Raw genomic sequence first — 24,663 nt, 5'->3', positions numbered from 1 at the left:
CTTCCCATTGATTCAATCAATGGGAAGGTATGCCTCATTACCGAATCGGTAAATACCGATTCGGTAATCACCGAAATTCTCCGATTCGGTAATATTTACCGAATGAATACCTACATAGCATTTACCACTTCATAAATACCGAATCGGTAAAATTCGGTATTTATGAAGTGGTAAATGTTAGGCCACCTACATATGGCCCCTAATAGCAACACATTATGGTGAAACACATCCTAAATTTACATTGAGTCATCCAAAGACCACAATGGCTAACTAGCCTACAATTTCCAAAGATGTTCTGAGTTTAAAGAAGCATGCATACGTCCAGATACAAATGACATTTCTGCAGGGTTAATGTGGACTTCTTTGGTCCACTTTTGCTGTTTGAATTAAAAATAGATGTTAATTGGGTGCACATTTTTTTTGCACTTTTTGGCACCATTTTAGAATGCTTAGCAATTTTAGCAATATATTTTATCTCTGGCTTTTAGTAATAATACCAACTACTTATTTTGCCCTTTCTTTTCTCATGCAGGGTGGTACCAGTGGAAATGAACCGGAAGCATCTCTCACTGCCTTTGTACTCATCGCCCTTGCAGAGAGCAGAGGAATCTGCAGGGCTCAAGTGAATGTAAGCATTTTTGTATACCATCAGCAATGCCAAAATGTTTCTTTGACTTTATCATCTAAGATGGACCATTAAAGTGCGAGTAGGTCTTCTTCTGGATATTAATATGCTGAAGCAGAAGGGGTGGACAGGTATTTTTGTCTGTCCACCCGAACATTTTAGCAGCCTTTTCCCTGACATAAAAAAATAATTACCAACCTGCTACCCTTTTGCAAAAAATAAAACAGATTTTAATCCAATCTGCTGTTAAATACCTAATGGTGGAAGCAGACTTTATAAAATCCAAGACATTAATGAACTTAAGCAGAGGATGTTCCATTGAATTACACTTAGCAGTCATGTCGAACTGCCAGGTTTACAAGTAATGCAGATACCACAGCAGCATTGTCTTATTGTACAGCCTAGGCCACAAATAGCAGGTGTAAAAGCATTCCCATAGCTGATGTGTATAGCATCCAGATTGGTATGGTCCATTGTTAGAACATGTATTAAAATCTGTATAATTCTCACACCATTCACTTTCAGCTTGATCTGATATGCTTCTTTATTGATATAGATAATGATAATCCTATTTGTGTCTCAACATTCTGCAAAGCACTAAACTGAACAGCATCAAAGCCTAGGTTTTGAAACCAATGACAGCTATGTCTGACTTACTAATGTCACCACAATGGCTAGAGTCTGGATGTATTATTTATCCCTGGACATGACATGTTGCTTCTTATTCAATTAAACACCCAGGTGTGCCTGTAGCTCTTGTACCCACAGTCAATGGTCCAATGGCGGCTTTGTGATGATGATTTTCGTGTTTGGAAAGTGTCTAATTTTAATAAATGCAATGATGTTGGGTCCAAATACATTGCGGTAGGCACAAGCATGACCTGGCCTTTTAAACATAAGAACCTTCATGAACTTTTCCAGTTGTAACAGGAATCATTGTGTGGTTTTTTCATCTGTGTTGTATCTTGTACTTTATAAATGTATCTTGCTTCAAATTAAACACTCTGGCATGACTTCTAATTTTTGAAGGTTGCATTATTGAAATCCAGTATGCACTAAAATTAAAACATCAAGGGAAACCAAGGATGTCAAATGAAGGTGGTTAAGGTAAAACATAAACAAAGCTAGTGGGCTCCAGCTATTTAATTTGCTATTCCTGTATTTATGTGATAACATTGATGCTGTTCTGTTGGGAGTAAGCTTTCAATACTGATTGTATTTAACTTTCTGCTTCATCTCTCCCTCTGTTCACAACTTAGAGTTTGGAAGGAAGTATTCAAAAAGCTTCTGATTACTTGTTGAAGAAGTACCCAACCCTTACCACACCCTATGCAGTAACTATAACCGCTTATGCGTTGGCGATGGTCAACAACCTTACTGATGACAACAAGCTCATGGAAATGTCAACAGGTGAGTAACCGCAGCCTGCTTTTTACTAACTGGGATTGGAAATGAGAGAAGAAAATAGTGAAGAGCAAGAGAGTACAAAGCTGGCAAAAGAAAGAGCTGGGGAACAAGGGATATCAGCAACATTAATAGTGAGAAACAGAAACAAAAACGAAGCAAGCAGCATTTGCAGGAACAGCACTGGAAGGAATGTGTTAAAGAGAAGTGGAATAAGCAGCCATGGAAGGGAAGATAACAATGTGATTGGGAATGAGCAGCAGTAATAAAGACATCTTAGGTGAAGGTCCTAACATGTGAGGACCCCATTTTCTCTAATAAGAGGATAGCTGAAGCACTTCACTGTGTAAACAACTAGTGCTGAACTACCTACTCCAATCCTTAAGAATTTGTAGGCTTCATATGAAAGTATTCTGACTGGCTGCAGCCTATGAAGCTTCCGGAAAACTGTTATAGAGAATGGTGATGTCCACGTTTCGAAATTATACTTGTACTCTGGGTCCAACAACACTTCATGATTGAGGGATTGGGATGAGAGCAGAAAACATATCCAAACCGGATGGCTCTGAGCCATATGCAGTCAATTACTTCTTACCTTGTCCTGGTTGTTTGCAGAAGGAACCTATTGGAATGTTCCCAAAGATAAGCAATTCGCCATTGAAGCCACCTCGTATGCTCTTCTCGCCCTTGTACGTATGAAGAAGTTTGAAAAGACCAGTGGGATCATGCAGTGGCTGAATGAGCAGAGGTTCTATGGTGCAGCGTGGGGATCTACCCAGGTGAGGCACAGACCTTGAGATGCCCTTGTATAACAGCCAAGGCTTAGCCACCAGACATACACACTCAGCACAAATGTTCTGCCACCTCTTGCAACTTGTACAATCCAATAACTCCTATAGTTAAAATGTCAAAGCTGCACAACGCAGTTTTGCACTAAAAGGTTGACAAAATAAATGTTTTGATGATGCAATATAGGTTATATGTCTGTGGTAAAAAATACAATATAGGGCTAGGGAGAGTGCATTGTAACAGTCTTGTGTAATGGTGTTTGTCTTAAGTAAAGCAAGTTGATAACTTAAGTAGTATAGTACAGTGATGTGTTTTCAAGCTTTCATGTCTTTGAAGGTCCACTTTCCATTGGTATGCAAAGCACTGTAACAACATTTTTGCAGTGGAAAACTCACTTATGAAAGTTTGGTAGTGCTGGGTATAATTCAGAAATCTATTCATTGCAGAAATATCAGCAGAACTGGTGCAAAGTCAGACTAATGTAGCACTCATCTCTAAAGGCCAGATAGCTGGAACAGACTCAGCCACATTTCACAGAAAGCAACATTCAAAGTCCTCCAGCCCTGTGGCACCATTAGTCATGTGTCAAGCCAGAATCTGAGTAAAGTTAAGTCTTCTTCAACCCGCTGAAAAGTTGCTATGTTTTGGGAAGAATCAGCTACATGCCAGGCCTTTGAAAAATGAAGAGTGGCAGACCAAACTATTAAAGTCTCTCCACCTCTAAAAAGCAGGATAGTGTAAGAGTGCCATCAGCAGAGATAAAGATTTGTGAATTTATATTAATGTAATTTCTATTTCCTTCTGGAAACGTCTGCTCACAGATGTAGAACCAGGTGGCCTGATCATAAGAGCGATAAGCACAATTCATAAAGATTATAGTGCCCATAGAAACAGATATACTGATAGAGCATCAGACTGGCCTATAGGGCAATCAGGCCATGCCCCATGGGCTAGTCTGACAGGTCAGTGCATGGAATGGTTTTTTGGCTGTTTGTGGGTCTGTTTTATGGTATGCTGAGCCTGTTTTTACTGTTGATTTGCCTGATATTAAAACAAACATTGCCTGCAGCAAGCTGAAATCAATGCATTGTTCCACACCTTGCAAAACACTTATGCAGCGTTAAAGTTAAAAACTGGCCCGATTTGCAGGTGTAGGTCACATTTTTAGCTGTCTCATTCACTAATCGAGGCACTTTTGGTGCTTAGGCCTATTTTCTGTCCCAGTCCGACCCCGTACTAATAGCCACCTCAGAGACCAAGGTTACAGTGACAGAGAGAGGTGCCGGTCAGTAACCACAGAAACTCCTACATAGATAGCATTAAGGAGCACCACAATCACCACAGAAAGAAATTGAGCCAACAAGAGAGGTGCCTCTCCGTGATCATAGAAGCAGATACATAGATAGCAAGAGGGATGTTACAATGACCGCTAACAAACCGTGACAACAAGAGTGGGGTTCCTCACTGACCTTAGAAACGTATGCTGATAGTAAAGTAGATGTATTTCAATGATCTCAGGACACACAGTGGCAACGAGAGAGGGAGCATTCAGTGAAACAGAAGCAAATACATAGTAAAAGAGGCATTTTAATGACCAGACAAACAGCAAAAAAGGTGTTTCACACTAACCATAGCAACCAATACTTACCTTGTCAGAGAGAGATGTGTCAATGACCATAGAAACACACAGTGACAGCTAGAAGCGAGCATCTCATTGACCATAGAAACACACAGTGACAGCTAGAAAGGACCAAGGTAGCTTTCTATGACATAAAAAACAGGTTACTGGGTAAAGGCTTCTCACTGAACATAAAGGCAAACAGCCACAGTAAGATAGAAGGTGAATATGTCATGACAGTGTATACATCTCCGCAACCACAGTGGCAAGATTGGTGCCTTTCACTAGCCTGAGAAACCTGCACTGATCGGAAGAGGGATATCTCAACAGCCATAGATGAAAACAGTTACTCTAAGAAATGGGTCTATGACGGACATAGAAATTTATACTGACAGCAGTTGAGATTCTGATTAAATACCAAAGACACACAAATGACATAAAAAATAAATCTGCAATTAATTATGTTACCGCATTTTGTCCTTCATTCATGTCCAGGCAACCGTCATGGTGTTCCAGGCTATGGCGCAGTACGTGATGGAAGCACCAGGCCAGCTAGAGTTAGATTTGGAAGTTTCCATAAAGCTGCCTGGGCGATCAAGACTTATAAGTTACAATATCAACCGTGATAACGCCATGGTGTCAAGAAGTGAACAGGTACTTTTCTAAAGAAAAGTGGGGTCCATCAGGATGAGCTTTATGGGGGGGGGGTCCCTGGTTTGCACTTCTTGCTATTTTTCTTCAAAGTGATCAAACATTCTTTTTTGCACTTTACTTTTTTTCCCCCAAACAATATATGTCCATCTTTAGCACTTGCGGCCTGAAAAGGAGACAAAACCCATGCGTTCCACATCCCGTCTTCCTACATATGCATTGTAGTCAGCTTTCAGTGGGCCTTATGGGGTTGAATATTTCTGCTCCCACTCTACTGCAGGGTAAAAATGGCCAGTGGAAAAACTGCCACCACAATTGGCATTATTTCCTTGCGGTGATGTTACCTCTGACTTCTTAGTTCCACAGGTACGAATTGGGGCTAACTTGTAGTTTGAGGTTTATTGCATGATAAAAAGGTTTAGTTCACGTTTTCTGACCTGCAAAACCTGGAACCTTCGTCCTCTTTGTCAGTTCCTACGGGTACAAACTTGAATCAGTCTGTGCAGGGAAACATCACAAGGTAGGAGAAAAAATGTCACCCAACTGATGATGTCAAATTAGGTGCAAACATTGTTTGCGTCCACTGTGCCATACTCCGAATGAGGGTATTGGACAAGAGATTCTAATTTGCCTGGTCCTGTTATGAAGGAAGAATTAATGCTGCTCCGCCACGGCACTTTCAGGTATAAAATCCAACAACTATGACTTTACAGTTGAACCCGGCAAATGTGCGATTATAGGGAGTTTTCCCAAGGTTGGTGATTTGTAATGGAGAGCATTCATCAGTCGACTTAAACTAGTTCAGCTTCAACAAGAACATACAGATATTCTTCCACAGTGTGCAAAATGTGAATGAAGCCTGGAGGGAGTATTTTCATTGATGGCACAGGAGCCTCTTACTTAGAAGATGGTAACTACTTTATTACATGTTAGGTTCATAGTCACAGCGTCAGATCGATAGCTCTTGTGAAGGTTTTATCCTCTCCCCAGTCCCAAATGCCAGGGTTAACTCAGCGAAAAAAAGCACCCACATTCAATTTCATCATCTTTCATTAGAACCATTTAAGTCTCCAGGTCGGACACCCATGGAATGTGGTGCACTTAAGACACTACCCCAGTATTCCATGACATGCTTTTTTTCCACTAGAATCTTTTTGTTTTTGAAATTTTAATGAAAAAACAAACCAAAAACAGTATTCTAAACGAAAAGTTCACCAGCATTTTAAACAAGACGTTTCACGTTAAGACCATTGAATTTCAATATAAAACCCACTAGGTTAAACATGATGTTTCAAATTAAATCCAGTATGCAACCATATTTTGCTAAAAAAAGAAAACACTCATTCACAAACTTGCAAACAAAGAGTACCACATTGACTGTTTTTCTGAATGATAAGTGCCACCTTGCAACCAATATTCACGTTGATGTAGATGTGGAGTTTAGCCCCTATTAAATACATTCTTATATTAGTCAGGTCTGGGGAAAGTAAGTTAAGCACAGCAAAGTCTGTGCCAGATTTTCTCTGAGTTCATGAGTGGTAATGGCCCAACCACATGCGTGTCCACCTGAACCTTTGATGGGTGATTTATGTCTGTTCAATCCCCTTTCCCTTCCAACCACTCGCCCCAAACACATAATAAAGAAGCGTTAATTCCTGATGGTGCTGTAATATGAGTAGAGCCGACACTGGTATGTTGTTTTTCTCGAGAAATCACAAAAAAGAGGGACTAGGGAATGAGCCTTCTCTGACTCCCCTCCCAAAACTTATAACTCACCAAAGAGAGAAGGACTAAGAAAAGAAGAAAAAACTAAAGAGCAAGATCAAAAGTTCTATTTCTGCTCCCACTTCTCATTATCTACTGATACTGTTTAAACAAGGAAAGGGGACAAAAATAAAGAAGGAAAAAGATTTATTTTCTTAATACTGCCCTCACACACTTTGCAGTGTCATGCTTCATCATAGGGCTGCATCAAACGTCCAGGCGCAGACCAACACTCTGGACGGAGCGCAAAAGATTTTTTTAGAGTGTATAGTTTGATATGGAAAACAAAAAGTGTATGAAAATAAGAGAATAGATAAGGGAAAAAGTGCTCCCTCAAGAAGGGATCATCAAGTGCAGACAGGTGCAGGTACTACTATCGCAGAGGATTCCAAAAGTTACCTTTATTCTTGGATCCCCTCGATAGGATTAAAATACCAAGAAAAATAGGGGATATATAGGGGAGATCAATGGCCCCATACCCCAACTGCAATAAACAACATGTTTCGGCCTAGACAATGCCTTCCAATGTCACGATTGCCTTCATCAGGGTATGGATCCCTTCAATTATTATAGTTTCACCCCTCACTGGGGTCTTCACTTCAAGAAGATCACGTGAAAATTCAATGTTATCACCGGCATTTCAAAACCAAATACATTCACATTTGGACCAGCATATAATTCAGCAGCAAATGTTGCTCAGAGGTTGTAAATAAAAGATCAAGTAAAGGTTAGGTGCCCACAAGTTCTAATTGAAGATAATACATCAAAAACATTATCTTGTGGCAACTTGTTTGGCACCAGTTGCCACTGTGGTTTATGTTCAATGCTTTCTATCACCTAACTTGCCATAATGTATTTAAAATGTATAACTTTGGTATGCTACTTACCAGATCACTGCTGTAAACAAGGCATGCTTAGATACGGGTCAGTTATAAAGTTATGTGTTATAGTGTAAATAATAGTGATTAGTATCCGATGGTCAATGAATAAGTGGAAAAAAGTAACAATTAATTTCTTTACAGACCAAACTGAACCATGATTTCACGGTTGAGGCGAAGGGTGCTGGACAAGGAACTTTAACAGTAAGTCAGCTTAAATCTGTCATAATTCTATCATGATAGACCATCTTCTACAATCGCGATAAGAACAGATTGCTCACTATGCATCTCCATGAATGGTTTCCACTGTGCTGTTCTTTAATGTGCATTAGTTATAAACATAGTAAATTCAAGCACATTCAGAGCACATTCTCTTAGCAATGGCCCATAGAGTGAAGCACTGAAGATCCAGATGATGATCCAGTTCCAGAAGTCCCAGTAGTTGTGGATCTGGTACAGTGAAAACGTGTGGTTTGACCTTTCCACTTAAGTCAATAAAGTCTGAATCTGCGTTTATTAGTCCACTTACTCCAAATTACATGTTTTATTTGGAAGTGTAAAGACAGGTGATCCAATAACACATAGTATTTATAAGTGTGCTAATGAACACACAAGCACACATTTATTACTGCACCACAAAGGTAAAATTCCAGTTTATTACCACAGAAGATCAACATTCACAGGACAAAATGAATTTTACTACCTCACAGATTGCAGGTTAATTGATGTACTCATGTAAACCACTCTACTAATATTCTAAAGATCTCTGTGCACAACTGTCATCCCCTGCATTTTGGTTTTGGTTGAATACCATTGTTTTAAAACAGATACACTTACGCATAAATAAATATGTGCATAGACCATAAATGCAGATGCGCAGAGTGTAATTTACTATTTAGCCTCTCCCCACACTCACCAATAGTAAAAAGAAACACAGCACTCTAGCATGCATTGTGTTCTAACAAATGGTGTGATTTGCGATGTCATAAGTTTTGTTATGAATGTTATAATTTCAGATGGTAAAAGTAATTTAATATGAAAGGATATAAGCAGTGCACGGAGAAGGCGCGGGTTATAGTTAATGTAGTGTAGCTTCCCAATTCACAACACTGTGTATGGAGGTGCTCCAGTAATACGCATTTCAACGTGGTGTGTAAATTATAAACTTAAGGTATAACTATAACTTTAGAATTTCTAATGTTTGTGTAGTTGAACTTTGTTTGGATAGAAAGAATAAAATAAAGTTATAGTAATTTAAAGGAGGGACGTAAATTATAAATTTAAGGTATAACTATAAATTTAGATGTTGTAATGTTTGGGTAAATAAAGCTTTCCTAACTATAACTAAGGTATATATATAGTTATACCTTAAAAAAAAAAAAAAGTATATGTATGTGTATGTATATGTATATGTGTATATATATATATATATATATCTTACACGATTTCCCACCAATGCCACTGCCGAACTCCATAACGGGTGACTCCTTTCGCGAGGGTAGGAATCGCCTGTTTCTCAACAACTCCACCACAGATAAGGAGCACTCACGGGGTGTCCAAAAGTTCATATTTAATAAAACCATAAACGGCAAATGCATTTCGGCGTCTCTCGCCTTCCTCAGTGCTTTCGTTCAGGTTTGTAAAAATGCAACACAGTCACTCCTTCATTCAAAAATAGTCACCTTCCTCCTGGTTCGTGAATGGGTGGCCAATGGGGAGGCTGCAATCCCGATGTAATTTGCTCAGCGGCAATGGATACCTTTTTCCGCATATTGGCCTGGATGTCGTTGTTTCCGTATCCATTTAGAGCTCTATGGGTACAACACCAGCCACACTCCATCGTTTCCCAAATGGGCCCGCCACTTTCTAGATTCTGTGTTGTTGGGCACCCCTCGTTGCAGCCACAGGATGTTCATTCCACATTCTCGCAGGTACCGTTTAAATAAGCGGGAACCACAAACTTGTATAGTTTGCCACCTCAATAGGTCGACGAGAGAATTCTGCAGCTGCGGTTCAGGCAGTATGGGCAACTTTACAACTTACACAATTTCCCACCAATGCCACTGCCGAACTCCATAACGGGTGACTCCTTTCACGAGGGTAGGACTCGCGTGTTTCTCAACAACTCCACCACAGATAAGGAGCACTCACGGGGTGTCCAAAAGTTCATATTTAATAAAACCATAAACGGCAAATGCATTTCGGCGTCTCTCGCCTTCCTCAGTGCTTTCGTTCAGGTTTGTAAAAATGCAACACAGTCACTCCTTCATTCAAAAATAGTCACCGTCCTCCTGATTCGTGAATGGGTGGCCAATGGGGAGGCTGCAATCCCGATGTAATTTGCTCAGCGGCAATGGATACCTTTTTCCGCATATTGGCCTGGATGTCGTTGTTTCCGTATCCATTTAGAGCTCTATGGGTACAACACCAGCCACACTCCATCGTTTCCCAAATGGGCCCGCCACTTTCTAGATTCTGTGTTGTTGGGCACCCCTCGTTGCAGCCACAGGATGTTCATTCCACATTCTCGTATATAGTTATACCTTAAAAAAAAAAAAAGTATATGTATGTGTATGTATATGTGTATATATATATATTCACTGAAAAAACCATAGGTTTCACACATGTTATAGTTAGCGGAAATTTTACTGATAAAAAACCAATGAAATTCCCCCATTATAGTTAGTGCAGGAAACTATAACTCACGCGACCGCAATCCTCTGCTGATGCTAATACTGTATTTAGACACTTATTTGCCCATGTCTTCTTCCATAAATTTTTAGCTATACATATATTACAAATATTTTTTTTTCATAAAGACACATATGTCATCAGCAGAAGATTGCGGTCGCGTGAGTTATAGTTTCCTGCACTAACTATAACGGGGGAATTTCATTGGTTTTTTATCAGTAAAATTTCCGCTAACTATAACATGTGTGAAACCTATGGTTTTTTCAGTGAATTTGCAAGGTTTTTTAAATGCTAATTCCTAACTATAACGTGTGTGAAACCTATGGTTTTTTCAGTGAATTTGTACGGTTTTTTAAATGCTAAGTTACTTTACGCCATTTGTGGCGTGCGCGCCCACTTAACGCAGTTCGTTCCGTGCGCGCGCGGTGCGCTTTGCGCACCGCGCGCCCACTTTACGCAGTTAGTGCCGTGCACGCACGGTGGGCACGCGGTGCGCTACGCGCACCACGTGCCCACGTTACGCTCGATGGGCCATGTACGCACGATGCGCTTCGCGCACCGTGCGCACATGGAGGACATATGATGCGCTTCGTTGTGAAAGGTTATATTTTATTTTTTTGTAAGAATGATAAGCCATGCACAAATGGTGCCCTTCGGGCCCTATTTGCACACGGGGTGGGGAGGGTGTGGATAATTTTTTTTTTTTCAAAAATTTTTTACCGTACGCGTACGGTAAGCGTAATCGCCGAAATTAGGGAAAAAATTAAAATTCCGTTTTTGGCCTTGGGGGATCTTTGGGGACTCCCTCAACATGGCTAGGTGCTTTGGAGCTGGCTAAACAGCTCCTTTACATGTTTTTGTCCTTTGTTTTTTAATCCACACTCTGAGTGCGAGAGAGAAAATGGCGGCCGCCGCTTCCTGGTTTCGACCGATTCGAATGTTTACTAAGATCTAACAGCCAATCAGAATCGCGCTCGCACACGCCACCGTACGCGTACGGTAAGCGTACCGTAAGCGCACCGTAAGCTGGCTCAGATATATATATTGATTTAAAGGCTATTTTCTCATATTCTACTGAACAGATTTACACCAAACCTACAAAAGGCACTTCCTTGACCTGGGGACTACCTCTCTGCCAAATTTCAAGTAATTCTGTTCAGCCGTTCGGGCTGTAGCCCTGTCTAAAGGTCCTATGGAAAAATGCATGGGAAAAACGCGTTTTAGGACCCCCCTTTTATCTCAGCCCCCGCTTGACGAATCCCCACGAGCCTTTAAGGGTAGAAGCGGAGCGTAGCGCCCCACCTATTTTGAAAAATTTGCGAGGATTCGTCGACCGGCGCCAAAGTTATTCAAAATAGAATGTTGCGGATTTCCTATGGAAACGTGGTCCTAACTATAACTACCTACTGGCGACCGCCAGTAGGTAATATATATTTATATATATATATATATATATATATATATATATATATATATATATATGTTTACAAAAAAGAGAGTTGCCCCTGTAGGTGAAATGCTCACAACAGCCGGTTGATCCTCACGAAAGTAGCTTCATAGGAATCCTTTTCCCAGCCAAACATGCCTGACGCAAGCTGCGTTTCGGGCCACCGCCCTCATCAGAGGCATTACGTGGTTAAAATGTCAGATGCACCAACGGAAATTCCTTCTTTTATTTCAGTGATATGGAAATCCAAACTGCAAGTGCAGTGCTTCATGGGAAATGTAGTGCAAATTATGATAAAAAAGCCCAAGTGGGCCGACATCGCCACTTCACCCGCAAACTATCAAATGGCGAGGACTCCAGTGGAGGCAGCTTTCTTTTAATACGAGTCCGGTTGTGCCACACCAGTCCGCCCAGATAAGCAGACTGTGGCCCTGCTACAATCCAGCAGTGGTGCATTTCGCGACCGGGCTGGCCGCTAATGTGTTTACAAAAAAGAGAGTTGCCCCTGTAGGTGAAATGATCACAACAGCCGGTTGATCCTCACGAAAGTAGCTTCATAGGAATCCTTTTCCCAGCCAAACATGCCTGACGCAAGCTGCGTTTCGGGCCACCACCCTCATCAGTGGCATTACGTGGTTAAAATGTCAGATGCACCAACGGAAATTCCTTCTTTTATTTCAGTGATATGGAAATCCAAACTGCAAGTGCAGTGCTTCATGGGAACCGTAGTGCAAATTATGATAAAAAAGCCCAAGTGGGCCGACATCGCCACTTCACCCGCAAACTATCAAATGGCGAGGACTCCAGTGGAGGCAGCTTTCTTTTAATACGAGTCCGGTTGTGCCACACCTGTCCGCCCAGATAAGCAGACTGTGGCCCTGCTACAATCCAGCAGTGGTGCATTTCGCGACCGGGCTGGCCGCTAATGTGTTTACAAAAAAGAGAGTTGCCCCTGTAGGTGAAATGCTCACAACAGCCGGTTGATCCTCACGAAAGTAGCTTCATAGGAATCCTTTTCCCAGCCAAACATGCCTGACGCAAGCTGCGTTTCGGGCCACCGCCCTCATCAGAGGCATTACGTGGTTAAAATGTCAGATGCACCAACGGAAGGGTGGGAAGGGTATGCCCAGACGTGGGTCCCGTGCTCACTACGCCACTGCAGTCAAGCTATCCCGGCTGATGACGGCTGATAGCCAGAAACCGGTCCTAGGATGCTTGATTCCGGTCCAGGAAAGACATGGCTTGGCAGTTCGGTCTGGACTGTTCCCATGAGGCACAGGGTCAAGACTGATTTGCATATGGCCATGTCTGAACTGGGGTGGTGTGGTGAGCAAAATAACGATGGATTAAACCCAGATCTGTGACTGGGGGTGAATGTTTTGCCATTGTGCAACATTTCGTCCATCATCTTGTGTATTTTGCTGTTCACCCTATGTGGGAAGGGTATGCCCAGACGTGGGTCCCGTGCTCACTACGTCACTGGAGTCAAGCTATCCCGGCTGATGACGGCTGATAGCCAGAAACCGGTCCTAGGATGCTTGATTCCGGTCCAGGAAAGACATGGCTTTGCAGTTCGGGCTGGACTGTTCCCATGAGGCACAGGGTCAAGACTAATTTGCGTATGGCCATGTCTGAACTGGGGTGGCGTGGTGAGCAAAATAACGATGGATTAAACCCAGATCTATCACTGGGGGTGAATGTTTTGCCATTGTGCAACATTCCGTCCATCATCTTGTCTATTTTGCTGTTCACCCTATGTGGGAAGGGTATGCCCAGACGTGGGTCCCATGCTCACTACGCCACTGGAGTCAAGCTATCCCGGCTGATGACGGCTGATAGCCAGAAACCGGTCCTAGGATGCTTGATTCCGGTCCAGGAAAGACATGGCTTGGCAGTTCAGGCTGGACTGTTCCCATGAGGCACAGGGTCAAGACTGATTTGCATATGGCCATGTCTGAGCTGGGGTGGCGTGTTGAGCAAAATAACAATGGATTAAACCCAGATCTGTGACTGGGGGTGAATGTTTTGCCATTGTGCAACATTCCGTCCATCATCTTGTGTATTATGGTTCAACTGTTGTGTTGAAAGTTTCGTGGTGATCCGTCAAGCGGGGGTCACGAAAAAAGGGGGGTCCCAAAACGCATTTTCCTCATGTTATGTCTACGTGGATATTTCATTTTTTGAACAAGACTACAGCCCAAATTGCTGAACAGAATTACACCAAATTTGGTAGACAGCTAGATGTTGGTCCAGAAAGCGTGCTTCTTGTGATTTGGTGTATATTCATTCAGTAGTTTCAGAGAAATTAAAGTTTAAAAAATATAGATATCTGGGGACGCAAGTCCCTCAGGAAACTCGCGGATCCACAGTCCTGTGCTCCAATTTGATTGGCTGCCAACACTTCAAACCAGAAAGCGTTGGCAGCCATCTTGGGACTCGGCTTGAAGCCAAGTTCCACCAAAAAGATAAAAATTATGAAAAGGAGGCAGGATAGGAATACCCTGCCTGACCCCCCAAGATATAGAAGGGGGTTCCACTTGATGGAAAATAAATATTTTTTTATTTAATTTTGCCACAAATGCACGAGTGGCGCCACGGATCTATGTCAAAATTTTAAAAAAAGACGCATGGGCTCCCACGCGTCTTTTTTGTAAAGCCCCAGGGAGGGTGCAAATCCCAGGGACATGAAGGAACTGAAGGAGGGGGCTCAATGGCTCCTAGGCTTATACAAAGCCTCAGGGACCGCCACCTCCCTGGGGCAGTAAATACTAGAAATGCTGGTGGCCCGCAACCTTCCTGGGGCACCTTAGAATAGGAATGCTGGGGAGCTTGCCTGGCCCCCGCTGCCCCAGGGACCGCTACTTCCCCGGGGCACTTAATAGGACTGCGGGGGGCCCACACAGTCCCAGGAATCAGCAACTTCCTGGGACGCTTAAGAATAGCCCACTTGCCCCCCTCCCCGCTGCTCCGGGGACCGCCACCTCCCCGGGGTACATAGATTACTTAAAAACAAAAATGTGGGGGAGGCCCTCCAGCCTCCCCCGCAGCCCCGGGGACCGCCACCTTCGTGGGGCACAAACACAATTAAAAAGTGGATCCTTTTTGGGCGTCGGAATCACCACCTCCCTGGGGCTACTTGAAAGAAAGCCTTATTGAGACCTAGATGGCCCTGGGGACCACCACCCCCAGGACCAGCTCCAGCAATGTCCCACGGTGCCCACATCCAGGACATTGCAGTTTGCTATGGCTCCCGCCAAGCCATAGCAACCACTCCGCTTTCTGCAAGCGAGAGCAGAAAATGCTCTCGCTTGCTGAAAGCGTAGCATGTGTCTGTTTCCCTGCCCGCTGTCAAGCGAACAGGGAAACAGACAAATTGCTTTGAGATGCAAGGAGCTGCATGTTCAGAGGCTCCTTGGGTCTCAAAGCAATACCAGCTCCCGCAGGAGGCGGGGAGCCACCAAGGACTGCAGGGACCTAAAGGCTCCCCTGCGGTCCCCAACAAATGTAAGTGGGTGCCCTGTGTGGGAGCAGGGCACCCACACTACAGGCCGGGGCCTGGGGGGATGGGGTCCCCGGGGCCGACATCCGCCCGGGAGGGGTCCTGCGGCCCCCACTTCCATATTTAAAAAAAATAATAATAATGAAGGGCAGGACCCAGGATGGGGTCCCAGGGGTCCCCAGGCTGAAATTGGCACAGGGAATGGGAGCCACACGGCCCCCCTTTCTTTATTAAAAAAAACAGGGGGAAAAAAGCAAGGCAGGGCCCTGGGGGATGGGGTCCCCAGGGCCGAAATTGGCCCGGGAGGGGGGTCTCACGGCCCCCTCCCATTATTCTTTTTCAAAAATGAAGTACAAATATGGGGCAGGCCCTGGGAAATGAGGTCCCCGGGGTCAAAAATCCCCTAACCTTGACTAGAGTGACTATCCCTACTTGGACAGGGTGCAAACCACTGTCAACTAGAGACCCCATTTCCAATGAACAAAAGCGATGTCTGTGATGTCTCGAAGGATAATGTGTTTATTGCCCTCATGACAACTTCTCATAAAAAGTTGAGATACCATCCACTTGTGACACTCTTGATGAAGAAACATTTGGAGATGTTGGGGTATAAAGGTAGTGACAGTATTCATGTTTGTTTCCCTGTCTATAGTTGTGAAGGAGTCAATCAGTGGCTTACTTGGACCAGTACCAAGAGCATTGGTTTTCTGTGGAAGTTTAGGTACAACCGGCTGATTAGGTGGAAGTGTCACTAGTTATTTATTTATTTACTTGTTTAGAGTTTACAACCACATTACTACAAAGAGGAGTTGTACACCTCACTGTTCTAGACACAATATTCCAGAGGGTACTACTATAGTACAACAATGTACAAGAGGGTACAAATTCATTAATACAAAAAGGGGCCGTGCACCTCTGCAAGTGTTGGACACAATATCCCAGAGTTTACAACTAGATTACTAAAAGGAGGTATCATACACCTCAGCAGGGCTTAGAATACAATATTCCATAGGGTACAACTATGTTACTATAGTAATGGGCTTCACAAGAAAGCAGGAGGTTGGACACATGATGATATGAGGGATTCCTAATACACTGTTACAGCAATGTTTCCTGCACCGCTTCAGGAGTTTGCAGGACATGCAAGATATTCTAAGGGGTCCCGGAACATTCATTCACTGTGGGTTCCACCAACCCTCAAAACGCACTACAGGAGACTGATGTGGTAGTTATGGTAGTTTAATACAGTGATGGTCCCTTCACCGCAGCAGGTGGTTAATCAAGAAGACCCAGGAGGGTTCAAGCATAGGGTCTTCACCACTGCAGGGGTTAAGCATGATGAGGAGTGGTGTTGTAGTACAAAACTCCAACCATCTTTCCTATGCTAAAAATGGATTGGAGACAATGATGTTTATCACAGCCCTATACTTTTAGGATTTTCTTCTCTGTAAACTGATAAATGCAGCACCAACATCCTACCTCTTTTCCTCTTATTGATATAGGTGGTAACTGTGTACAATGCCATGCTAGCAGAGAAGGACCTCCCCTGTAAGAACTTTGACTTGAATGTGAATATTCAAATGGACCATTATGGTAAGTCTCTATCTGCTCTTTTATTTCTTCTGGAAGGCAGGTTATCTAAAATCCCAGAGATCTTTTGCAGAAGCAGGAACATCTGCTACGGCAATATTTCTAACCAGCATTGGCAAAGCCCATAGGTTTCGCCTATGCAAGACATATTGGCGCTGTCAGTGTGCTTCTGTACAACAGCTATGAAAAAACTTTAACAAAGCCGAATTCTTCTGTGTGAACGCTTTGGCTTTGGTAATATTTTTTACAGATGTTACACAGCAGCACATGCTACTGTTCAACATGGCATAAGGTAAATAAAAACAAAGTGCTATGGCGCGGCCAGCATTGACTTTTTATTTACTTTAAGCTTATTTACTTTAAGCCCTCTTGCACATGTTGCACATCAGCTCACACTGCTGTGCAATATGCTTTAAAAGAGCATGGAGGCTGAGGTGGCAAGCAACAAGGAGGGGAGGGAGAGAAACAAAGAACATATAGCGGAAGGCGAACAGGTGAGATAAAGAGAATGACAGCGGGATGGGTTATTTTAAAAAGATTGGACGGCGGGAGGAGAGCAGGTTAAAAACATCGGATTGTGGAAAAAGGTGGAAGGATTGACACCACGGATGACCCAACGGAGAGCGGGGGCAGGGTAGGAGGAAGGTTAACACCACAGAGAGCAGGAGAAGGGTGGGAGTGAAGGAGAGGTACTGCAGAGGATTACACTCTCTAAGAGTGCCTGTCGAAAAGTTAACAAAGAGTACGATCAGGAGTCTACGGCTAGTGGAAGGACACTGGCCACAGGAAGGTTTACTTGGTCCATGCTCCACAGCAGGAGCATGGACCATGTGCTGAACCTCTGAGCAATAGAAAGCAAGGAAACTATAGTGATGTGGGAGCCAACCAATGGCAAGTAAAGGTAGGTAATAAATGGGCCCTAAGCCCAATTAGGAGTTTTTTTCCTTTACAAGAGATTTCACAAGCACAGGGCAAGCACTGTGCGGGTATAATCTAAAAAGGAGGCCCCTAAGGACATTTTCAACCATGCTGCTCTTTAATTCTATTAAGAGTTTCACATAGGAAGATATAAGAAAACAATTCAATGAGTTTTAATGGTTGAGTTGTGAGTCTGCTCCCTACCCCTGTCTGATTTTTATTGCTGAAGCGGATGAATATAAACACTTTATACTCTATTATTGTTGTAGAACTGAAATATAGAATGCATTCTGCAAAAATAATAGTTTTGGAAAGATTCCTATTTTGCAAGCAAACAGTTAAAAAGGTGTCTCATATCCACAAATATGTTCAAATGAGAATGCCTTTTAAAATTATTTTTATGGTCTGTCCCTTTTGAAACCTCTTCCTTAGTCCAATGTTGGGCTGTCATCAATCATGAAGTGATCATTACAGTATAAACCAGTACACTATCCGTAAACTCTGGTTTGTGTTCAACTCGTCCTGTACAACTCTAAGGGCCTAATTACGAGTTTAATGGTGTGGGAGCAGCCGCCTCGCCGGCAGCCCGCTCCTGTACCTCCAAACCTGTGTGCTTACTGTCTGCCAGATCATGAGTTTCCTCATGTCTGGTAGGCTATTTTTTGGCTGTCCCACGGCGGTGCCTCTGAAAATGGGCTCCAATGGGAATGTCAAAAACAGTTCCTGCATGGCATGTACTGTAAAGTCCATGCCATGCAGGAACTGGAGTGCATGCACACAGGGGGGATACATGTTGTGCCCCCTGCATGCATCCCCATTCAAATGGGCAACAGGGTGGCACTGTAGGGACCCCTTTGTTTCAGGACCACCAGCCTTTTCATGGAGTAAAGACCTCCATGACACTGCTGGCAGTCCTGAAACTCATAATATGTATGGTGGTGCCACAGTGGCACCACCAGCATATTACTGAGGCCCTGACTGCCACACCACCTTCAGGGAACGGCGGTTCCCTGGCACCTGTGGTGGTACAATGGCGGTGTGACCTCCAAAGTTGTGATGACGGTCAGAGTGCCAGTGCAGCGGTGGCTGTACCTCCACCACTGCACCCCTTCAAAGGTTTGGCGGTCCTCGGCTCTGCTTATCATGGTCAGGACAGGAGCTGGGTTTATCATTTTACCCCGAGATGCTTCCTCTCTTACTACATCTAACTCTGGTCATTTTTGCCTTGGTGAGCTTCAGAAAGCTAATCATTTGCATAAGGGAAAATCAACATAGGAAGAACAGTGCACTCTATTACACCTTGGTATGGAAGCCCCATACTTAACTTTTGCAGAATGTATGTCAGTAATGGTGCTTGTCAGGCCACATATGAAAGATGACATTGTTATGCTTCACACTACAACTATGATTCCTCTTGAGAAGATTTACCTGTTCATTTTATTTAAATCAAGGAGCATGTCAGAAATCTGCATGTCATTAATCTGGATGAGAAGGGCAATTCTAAACCCAATGTGGAGTTAAAGGCCACATCTGTTGGGAATCTCAGTCTGAGGACTCCTTGCTGAACGCTAGGGGGACCAGACATTCACTTAGGATTTTGGGGTCTGATCCCATCGCTTACCTATCCTCAGAGACTGGTCGCCAAGAAAGTTCCTCTCTAACTCATGGGCCTACACCATGGCACTGTAAGTCTCAGCAGCAACAGCTTTGTGCTGGTGACGTCCACCCAGGGGAGTCCATCTCTGAGCATCTCGACTTGGCTGGACGGCAGAAAGCCGCGCTGCTCTCCCTGCTCACTGTTGTGTGTAGAAGCACGTTCCATCTATTGGCTTATGCTGTTGACTTCTCCCTGTGTAGAAGTATCCCTCAAGTGTATTGTTTGCACAAGAAACTGCTTCCAGTTCCATGTGAAAATACTGAATAATCTGCTATCATGACCCTTACGGACCACCTCTTCCCATGATAAGGTTTGAGGCGGATGAAAAGTTTCCTTGTATATATCGGAAAAAATGGATTTCTAGACATTTACAACAATTTCAGACTTTGGCTTTGAAGGGTAGGAAATGGAATTAAGTTAATGTAACAGGGGTCGGAGGGAATGTCCAAGTCTGACGATACTGAGAAGGCTCATGTACAGGCACAGACACCTTATTCACCAAACAGTGATCAGAAACGCATCTACCCACCTAATGTCAATTAGTATTGCAAGGATAAGAATCAAATTGTGATTGATTTACTAACACAACTTTCAGTTAAACAGGCTTTGTTGGAAAAAATGGTGACGTTTCAATGACTCAAAACACTGGTTTATTCCCATAATATACACAATAATATGGACGTGATTTCCATATTTTCTGAAATGTTAAGTTAAACTGCAGACTTCTGTGGCAGAGAGCTTGATTTAAATGAAACCTTTTATTTTCTTTAATTTTTCTCTCTAGCTAGAAGGCCAGAAGGTGTGCAATCCACCGTCCTAATCGAAATCTGTACCAGGTAAGACACCGTTCTGACACCCCTAAATAAATCCATTAAGAAAGCAGATGCAGCCTTGGCTTCACCGCTGATACACAGGGTAATCTTATGTGATTTCCCCCTTCACTCACTACACCAGCCTTCACTGTGATTTCCCCTGTTTCAGGGATACTGAAAGGATCTTCCTATTTCAGCTGGTATCCCTGCGCCTAAATCTGGGGATTACAAGTTATTTCCTCCCAAACGGGGAATAACATGCGTACCTGAGAGTACTGGGTTCAACTTCACATATATTTCACCTTTCTAGGGGAAGTAATGGTACCAAATATGAACACATTTGCCACCTACTTACATGCATGCACACACATATGTGCGCTTATATATATCGGTGTGTGTGTATATACTTCTCTCTCACTTCTCTCTCCCTCAGTCTCTGCCTCTATCACACAGTGTACTTGTTTATATGTGAGGGTGTCATGACATATAGATCTCTCGCTTATGATCACAAAGTGAGTTTAGTTGAACCAAGAAAAATAGTCCTTGAATCTCATTTAGATGTATTCTATTTGACAAATGTAGATTTTATCTCTCCCTCCTCTCTCTCTAGAAAGAAAACGAGAAACAGTGACATAGTGGGATAGAAAACTGGAGAGAGAAAGTGTGTGTGATAGAAGAAAGAGGAGGAAGAGATAGCAAGAAAGAAAGAGACATAGTGAGAGAGATGAAAGAGCGAGAAACCTAGAGAGAAAGAGAGGCAAAAGAAGGAGTAGAATTAGAGAGAGATATAAGGGAAAGTGAGTGGAGGTAAGATGTGTGTGTGTGTCTGTCAGGAATTAAGAGAGGAGCAAAATAGGGAGGGAGAGTGAAAGAGAGAAGTAGGCAGAAAAAGAGTTAAGAGAAGGAGGAATAAGTATGTGGGAGAAAGAACGGGATAGATAGGTAAGAGAATAGACAAAAAAGGCAAAGATCTGAGAGCCTCTTAGACAGTAGTAAATGAATGGAATAATAGAACATGAGATCACAGACCACAACACACAGGAAACAAAGAGCCCTAACAGCTTTCCAGAGAGTACAAGCTCAGATCCAGAGAGAAACAATGGCTGATCAGATGATGGATGACGGCTAATGGATGAGAGGAGGTGGAAACATCAAATCTTATCTATAACACTAAGGGGTCAATTACGGTGGATCTGGAAAGGGTCAGAATGGCATCCGATTTGGTAGAATCCGATTCGAAAGCCATGTTTCCGACCAACTCGGACACATTTCCAGATGACCAATAATGATGTCCGGGAACCGTTTGAACTGTCCGACTCGTTCCGAACGGCAGCCGACACTTGCAGGTCTACTGGCCACGTTTCTAAACGAGCAATTAGGATGTTGGATTCGGACAGCCTTTCCGAATCGGTTGTTCCGACGTGGATTGGCTGTTGGAATCTGACTTTGGGGGTCCGTAGCAGGCCCCCCTTCAACCATGAGTCCCCCCTTTCCGTGCATGCACAGTGTGGCAGGCACCATGGGCTGCCACAGGGTGCAAGGTTTTCCCCAACCACCCCTTATTTTAATGAGAGCCTGTGTTCTCGTTCGGAACACAGGCTCCCATTGAAGTCAATGGGAGTCTGACCGAACGGTGTTCGGACACATCGTAATCGGTTGGATGGACTCCCCAAACACGAGTCATTCAGAAAGCGCACCGAAACCGATTCGGTTGGACTGCTTTCCGGACGACATCGTAATTGGCCCCTATGACTTCTATTGAAGTACTGGACAAAGACTTGGGAGGCAGGAAAAGGAGCTTATCAGCAAAGAAGACTTTTGAGCATTACCATTTACATGAGCTTGTTAGAAAAACTCTTTTCGAGAGGAAGAGTTACAAATGCAGTAGAGAGTAGGTTTGAAGTAATATTTTAAGAGTCCAGAAGACATTGGTGAAATGTTTCAGTAAAACCATTTACCTGTATGGTAAGGCCATAAAAAGTTAAGAAATGGCAATGGTTGGGAAAAAGCACATGAAAGACTTTCGGAGCCTTAGAAGTCTCCCTGTGATGATTTATACTGTTTGTGTTCGGAACGTATGTTATACTTTGAACTATTCCTCTAGGATGAAGGGTACACGAGGTGTGATATATTTGGTCTCTGCAGGCTTTCACACTCCCAAACAAAACCATGTATCAGGCATGATAAATGCAAATTGAAATACTGATTTGGTTGGACTGCTGAGATAAGAGTTTGCCGACTCAACGGGCTTCTGCTTTTGAAGCTACTTAAAATCACACACACAGCATGAGGAAGGTGCCTGCATTTCCACTTTTGAGTCTCAGCAGTAGAGTTCTTGTTTGTAGTCTGAGTCACTTAAATGTGTTCACTTTAAATCTCCTGGTCTACTGTTAGTTTGATGTTTTAGTGACACTTGCCTTCCAAATTACCCTTATCAGGTATCTTGGAGACGTTGATTCCACCATGACTATTGTGGACATTTCCATGTTGACTGGATTCTCCCCAGATATTGATGATCTCAGAAGGCTAAGTGTAAAGCCACAAACCTATAGCAGGTTAAAAGGTATGATTCCACATTACAGTACTTTCCAAGCATCTCCCTAATGTAGATTCAATTTTTGACCGAGTATATTGCATTTACATTTCATTATAAGAGTGTTCTTACACTAGCCAATGAGGTTGACACAAAATCTCACAGCACTGTCTCAGATCATGACTGGACAACATTTATTTGTATTGATGCATTGGTTCTACCAAAAGGAAGACAGACAGGTAGATCTCCCAGTTGCTATGGAAATTGATGAGGGTTGGACCTCTTTAAAAAATTATTTGCCATTTGCAGACAGATCCATTCGTGTGTATTTCTGCTAAGTGATTTAGGTATAGAGTATTCCCTTATTACTTACATGCATTGTGTTTAGAAGTGCTTTGTATAGGAGGGACATGAGGCATGAATTAGGTGGGACAAACAGGGATTTAACTGTTACATTAATTTGTGATCTTTGCTGTCTCACATTTAGCTTTCGGAGCCAGTGGACAGATATATTTCCACGTTTGAAATAGAAAAAGGCCTGTCAGATAAAGGAAAACTAATTATCTATTTAGATAAGGTAAGGATTCTTATGCTTGGGTTCATTTTAACATTTTCTTCAGTGATGGTACCTTTTTCATTTCCCTCTCTCATCTGAGTATTTTTTGCTTTCTCTTTAGGTTTCACACAAGGAAAATGACTGTTTTTCATTTAAAGCCCATCAATATTTCCAAGTTGGTCTGATTCAGCCAGCTGCTGTCACCGTGTATGAATATTATTCTCTAGGTAACCACGATCAAACCTCTTTTTATGAAATTAGTAAATGCATGGGATGAAGGAGGGATCGCAACTCATGGCATGGCAAACAGCTCCCTAGCCTCTTAACCACTCATAAATTTGGAGTCAAACGCATCTGTCATTACTGGCACATCAATAATTGGAAACAGTTTTTCTTTTTTTTCAAACAAATTTTATTGGCATTTGACTCATGTACAGTTCCATTATTATCATGTCTTGATATTTACATACCCATATAGTTTATGCTATTGTTCTCTTCCTCTTTTCTGCTGCGTTGCCATTTCTTAGAAACATTTCAACAAAATTAAATTGGGTTCAACTCCCAATCCCCCCTCCCCTTAATGAGTCGATTTATTTGTAGCTTATGTTTTCCAGCTTTGTGTGTTCGCTTCTTTCGCTATATGCTCTATCATTGTCTGGAGTCTGCGTGGGATAGGGAGGGTCTTGCACCTGTCATCCTACCTTATTCCCTCTGTGTTCCCATCTCATTGTCCCTTTCCAGTGGTGGTGAATTTGATAGGGCTTCTGCTGTCTCATCGAGGTCTGATGCCCTCATGTCATCTAATAATCTCCCCCATGCTCTCGCAGTTTCTAGGTTCCCTGTGCCTCGGTATGCTGCTGTCAAGAAAATTCTATTTTCTGCGTCTGCCCACTTCTCCAGCTCACGTTTCCAATTCTCTATTCTTGGCCCCCTTGTAGCCGTCCAATTCTTCGTGATTTCCCTCTTCGCTAATACATATGCTAGGTCCTGAAACCTCCCAGTGACTTTTTTCTTGGCTGTGTGTGGGAACCAGCTTAGTATACAGTGTCCCGATGTATGTGGTACCTCTCTGTCTATAGTACTCTCGACTACAGTTAGCACCTCCTCCCAAAAGGCCCTCAGGCCCTGACAGTCCCACAGCATGTGCAGAATATGCACCTCTCTCTCCCCGCACCGTGGGCAGGCCGCCTCCTCCGCCTGGAAGTATCACCTGATACGTGCTGGCATAAGG

General features: G+C 43.1%; 1 protein-coding gene across 1 annotated transcript in view; it reads left to right on the top strand.

Moving 5' to 3' along the window:
• LOC146833096 (A.superbus venom factor 1-like) overlaps window positions 1-24,663 on the top strand; it is a 663,114-nt gene that overhangs the window by 488,510 nt on the left and 149,941 nt on the right. Inside the window, exons 27-36 of the mRNA XM_085600729.1 lie at window positions 533-628; window positions 1,885-2,035; window positions 2,645-2,808; window positions 4,932-5,090; window positions 7,874-7,933; window positions 16,869-16,959; window positions 20,316-20,367; window positions 22,782-22,871; window positions 23,366-23,453; window positions 23,554-23,659. Of these exons, the coding sequence (XP_085456855.1) occupies window positions 533-628; window positions 1,885-2,035; window positions 2,645-2,808; window positions 4,932-5,090; window positions 7,874-7,933; window positions 16,869-16,959; window positions 20,316-20,367; window positions 22,782-22,871; window positions 23,366-23,453; window positions 23,554-23,659 (1,057 nt within the window). The remainder of the gene's footprint in view (window positions 1-532; window positions 629-1,884; window positions 2,036-2,644; window positions 2,809-4,931; window positions 5,091-7,873; window positions 7,934-16,868; window positions 16,960-20,315; window positions 20,368-22,781; window positions 22,872-23,365; window positions 23,454-23,553; window positions 23,660-24,663) is intronic.

The sequence above is a fragment of the Triturus cristatus genome, chromosome 4_2 (assembly GCF_964204655.1).
Source record: "Triturus cristatus chromosome 4_2, aTriCri1.1, whole genome shotgun sequence".
NCBI lineage: Eukaryota > Metazoa > Chordata > Amphibia > Caudata > Salamandridae > Triturus > Triturus cristatus.
Note: the sequence above shows the minus strand (reverse complement) of the source record. Positions and strands in the feature narration are given on the sequence as shown.